This window comes from Mus caroli, chromosome 16 (assembly GCF_900094665.2).
Source record: "Mus caroli chromosome 16, CAROLI_EIJ_v1.1, whole genome shotgun sequence".
Classification (NCBI taxonomy): domain Eukaryota; kingdom Metazoa; phylum Chordata; class Mammalia; order Rodentia; family Muridae; genus Mus; species Mus caroli.
In genome coordinates this window covers 359,517-364,417 of record NC_034585.1, presented here as the reverse complement: position 1 = coordinate 364,417, position 4,901 = coordinate 359,517, and the positions used below count along the sequence as shown (strand labels likewise).

The 4,901-nt window shown below is 51.6% G+C and overlaps 1 protein-coding gene across 2 annotated transcripts in view; it reads left to right on the top strand.

The window, feature by feature from the left end:
• Crebbp (CREB binding protein) overlaps positions 1-4,815 on the top strand; it is a 129,746-nt gene extending 124,931 nt beyond the window's left edge. For both annotated transcript variants that reach the window (XM_021184469.2, XM_029470633.1), the window contains exons 29-31: positions 583-744; positions 1,024-1,305; positions 2,573-4,815. In XM_021184469.2, the coding sequence (XP_021040128.1) occupies positions 583-744; positions 1,024-1,305; positions 2,573-4,729 (2,601 nt within the window). In that variant the 3' untranslated portion in view covers positions 4,730-4,815. The remainder of the gene's footprint in view (positions 1-582; positions 745-1,023; positions 1,306-2,572) is intronic.
• Positions 4,816-4,901: the final 86 nt, after the last annotated feature.

Below are 4,901 nucleotides of genomic sequence, written 5' to 3'. Positions count from 1 at the left end.
AATATTTCTGGATCAGATTAGCTTTTCTATATTGTATTCTAAGTGGGTGACACTCAAGTTCTTTTCATAGTAGGATCATTGAAGTACTTGAATTAGGGAATGAGTGAGTCCCTGTTAGACCTCAGCTAAGTCTAATGAATGCAGTAACAACAGTAATGAAATTAGTAACAACAGCTTGCAATACAAGCTTAGACATGCTCTCAGACAAGCATTATCCAAGTGTAGGTATAGAGTGGGAAAGATCCTCCTGGTGCTGCCTCTCATTTACACCTTCCCCATGTTTTCTGAAAATTTATATAAATGAGCAGGTTTTCTCAAGGCAAAGGACCAGGTCCTGAGCGTGCAGGATGGAACACTCCTGCCAGTGGAATTATGGGGAGTGGTAGAAAATTTCCTCTGTTGCTTAGATTGCAAATTAATGTCCTGGAGAAGTAACTGGACATACAGGTGCTGTGGCTAGGCTGGGAGGATTCCATTCTTAGCCCTCTGGAAATAGCATGTGGCCCAGGTGCATATGAGGTCTGTGGAACCCCATAGCCTAGGAAATGAGCGTTGGTCTGACAACTTTCCATGTGGTTGCAGGGCAGTCAGGGTGACAGCAAAAATGCAAAGAAAAAGAACAACAAGAAGACCAACAAAAACAAAAGCAGCATTAGCCGCGCCAACAAGAAGAAGCCCAGCATGCCCAATGTTTCCAATGACCTGTCGCAGAAGCTGTATGCCACCATGGAGAAGCACAAGGAGGTAGTTGATAGGCTGGTGGGGGCTCTGAGGGTATTCAGTCCCCAGAGAAACAGTGGGCACCTGCCTGTGGGGTTGGGCTTTCCTACACAGCCCACAGGAAGAGCTGGAACAGTACTCTGTTAATAATAATATTTGGCTTTTTATCAGTTAAATTCCATCCCAGGAAATGAGAACCTCACGCAGTCTCTGGGTTTGCTTATCCTCCTGTTTCACGGGAAGAGGTGGCCCTGCACTCAGCACACTGCTTCTCTGTGGGGTTAATGCACCTCCTCCTTTCAGGTGTTCTTTGTGATTCATCTGCATGCTGGGCCTGTTATCAGCACCCAGCCCCCCATCGTGGACCCTGATCCTCTGCTTAGCTGTGACCTCATGGATGGCCGTGATGCCTTCCTCACCCTGGCCAGGGACAAGCACTGGGAATTCTCTTCCTTACGCCGCTCCAAATGGTCCACTCTGTGCATGCTGGTGGAGCTGCACACACAGGGCCAGGACCGCTTTGTTTATACCTGCAATGAGTGCAAACACCATGTGGAAACACGCTGGCACTGCACTGTGTGTGAGGTAAGCCCTACCACCTACCTCCTGGCCTTCCCCCATATGCAGCATTGTCCCCTGGAGTATCAGGAGTGGATGCAGGTGTTGGCATCTGTGTACAGCATTGTTTGTGCACTTCCTCCCTTGTAGTCCTCCTTATTAATCTGTGCTCCTGTCCGCTACAGCTACAGGCTATATATATATATATATATATATCTTTCCTGACTGGAAAGAGCTCTGGAAAACAGGGATTCCAGTGTATTTATCTCTTTCTAGCCTTGATAATTAAGGACGCCTTTGACCCTGCTGGCAGGTTGGCGCTTTTGATCAGGTCCAATGGCAGGATCACAGAATGTGGTTAGAAGACTTGATGTAAGCCATTGGTGTTCTCACTGCCTCCTGCTCTGTGGGTAGCTTTCTTCACCCTAGTAGAGCTTGTCCTGGGCAGGTCAAAAAAGTTGCCTGTCATTGGTCATATCCCCTCTTATTCCCTCTTTCTTCATCTTTCACATACACACACACACACACACACACACACACACACACACCCCTTTCTCAATCCTCTTTCTGCTTTGCCGGTTTTAGGATTTTGTGTGTGCTTTTCTCAGCCCAGCCATAGGACTTCATCTTCAGATGTGTTCTGTGGGTGGGTGTGAATGTATTATTTGTGTGTATGAGCACAGAGGCCAGAGGAGAATTACTCTGTCGCTCTTTACCTCATTTCCTTAAGAAAAGAAGTGTCGCTGGGCAGTGGTGGCATACACCTTTGATCCCAGCGCTTGGGAAGCAGAGGCAGGCAGATATCTGAGTTCCAGAACAGCCTGGTCTACAGAGTTGAGTCCCAGGATACCCAGGGCCACACAGAGAAACCGTCTCGAAAAACCAAAAGAAAACAAAAGAAACTCAGGTCCCCATATTTGACCACCTAGTCCTCTTCCCTACTGAATTCTCTCCCAAGCTCCTGCCCTTCCGGTTTAATGCTTCCTTTTTAGTTTCTGAGTTCAGGTATCTCTAAGCCACTAGGGCTTCTGTTGTTGGGAAATGATCATTTCTCCTAGAGGTAGTGTCTCACAGTCTCCTGATAGTGCTTGGTGGAAATAGCCCCAGTGTTCTTAGTCCTTGCTGGTAAATCTCAAGTTCTTAAGTCTGATACTTTTCCTAAAGCACATAAAATAAAGAAGGAAGGGACCCATTAATTACTGCTCAAGACTTGGTCTTACAATGTGCCCCTTGCCTAAGGGTATCTGCTCATGCTGGGCCTGTGCTAATGCTGGTCTGTTCCTCTTGTCTACAGGACTATGACCTTTGTATCAATTGCTACAACACAAAGAGCCACACCCATAAGATGGTGAAGTGGGGGCTAGGCCTAGATGATGAGGGCAGCAGTCAGGGTGAGCCACAGTCCAAGAGCCCCCAGGAATCCCGGCGTCTCAGCATCCAGCGCTGCATCCAGTCCCTGGTACATGCCTGCCAGTGTCGCAATGCCAACTGCTCACTGCCGTCTTGCCAGAAGATGAAGCGAGTCGTGCAGCACACCAAGGGCTGCAAGCGCAAGACTAATGGAGGATGCCCAGTGTGCAAGCAGCTCATTGCTCTTTGCTGCTACCACGCCAAACACTGCCAAGAAAATAAATGCCCTGTGCCCTTCTGCCTCAACATCAAACATAAGCTCCGCCAGCAGCAGATCCAGCATCGCCTGCAGCAGGCTCAGCTCATGCGCCGGCGAATGGCAACCATGAACACCCGCAATGTGCCTCAGCAGAGTTTGCCTTCTCCTACCTCAGCACCACCCGGGACTCCTACACAGCAGCCCAGCACACCCCAAACACCACAGCCCCCAGCCCAGCCTCAGCCTTCACCTGTTAACATGTCACCAGCTGGCTTCCCTAATGTAGCCCGGACTCAGCCCCCAACAATAGTGTCTGCTGGGAAGCCTACCAACCAGGTGCCAGCTCCCCCACCCCCTGCCCAGCCCCCACCTGCAGCAGTAGAAGCAGCCCGGCAAATTGAACGTGAGGCCCAGCAGCAGCAGCACCTATACCGAGCAAACATCAACAATGGCATGCCCCCAGGGCGTGCAGGTATGGGGACCCCAGGAAGCCAAATGACTCCTGTGGGCCTGAATGTGCCCCGTCCCAACCAAGTCAGTGGGCCTGTCATGTCTAGTATGCCACCTGGGCAGTGGCAGCAGGCACCCATCCCTCAGCAGCAACCGATGCCAGGCATGCCCAGGCCTGTAATGTCCATGCAGGCCCAGGCAGCAGTGGCTGGGCCACGGATGCCCAATGTGCAGCCACCAAGGAGCATCTCGCCAAGTGCCCTGCAAGACCTGCTTCGGACCCTAAAGTCACCCAGCTCTCCTCAGCAGCAGCAGCAGGTGCTGAACATCCTTAAATCAAACCCACAGCTAATGGCAGCTTTCATCAAACAGCGCACAGCCAAGTATGTGGCCAATCAGCCTGGCATGCAGCCCCAGCCCGGACTTCAATCCCAGCCTGGTATGCAGCCCCAGCCTGGCATGCACCAGCAGCCTAGTTTGCAAAACCTGAACGCAATGCAAGCTGGTGTGCCACGGCCTGGTGTGCCTCCACCACAACCAGCAATGGGAGGCCTGAACCCCCAGGGACAAGCTCTGAACATCATGAACCCAGGACACAACCCCAACATGGCAAACATGAATCCACAGTACCGAGAAATGGTGAGGAGACAGCTGCTACAGCACCAGCAGCAGCAGCAGCAGCAGCAGCAACAGCAGCAGCAGCAGCAACAACAAAATAGTGCCAGCTTGGCCGGGGGCATGGCGGGACACAGCCAGTTCCAGCAGCCACAAGGACCTGGAGGTTATGCCCCAGCCATGCAGCAGCAACGCATGCAACAGCACCTCCCCATCCAGGGCAGCTCCATGGGCCAGATGGCTGCTCCAATGGGACAACTTGGCCAGATGGGGCAGCCTGGGCTAGGGGCAGACAGCACCCCTAATATCCAGCAGGCCCTGCAGCAACGGATTCTGCAGCAGCAGCAGATGAAGCAACAAATTGGGTCACCAGGCCAGCCGAACCCCATGAGCCCCCAGCAGCACATGCTCTCAGGACAGCCACAGGCCTCACATCTCCCTGGCCAGCAGATCGCCACATCCCTTAGTAACCAGGTGCGATCTCCAGCCCCTGTGCAGTCTCCACGGCCCCAATCCCAACCTCCACATTCCAGCCCGTCACCACGGATACAGCCCCAGCCTTCACCACACCATGTTTCACCCCAGACTGGTTCCCCTCACCCTGGACTCGCAGTCACCATGGCCAGCTCCATGGATCAGGGACACCTGGGGAACCCTGAACAGAGTGCAATGCTTCCCCAGCTGAACACCCCCAACAGGAGCGCACTGTCCAGTGAACTGTCCCTGGTTGGTGACACCACGGGGGACACACTAGAAAAGTTTGTGGAGGGTTTGTAGCATTATGAGAGCATTGGGTATTTGTTTTGTTTTGGGGATTTGGGGTTGGTTTTTTTTTGTTTTGTTTTGTTTTTTCCCCCTTTTCCTTTTTTTTTTTTTTGTTTTTGTTTTTTGGGTTTTTTTTTTTTCTTTTTTTTTTCTTTTTGTTGTTTTGGGGTTTTTGTTTTGTTTT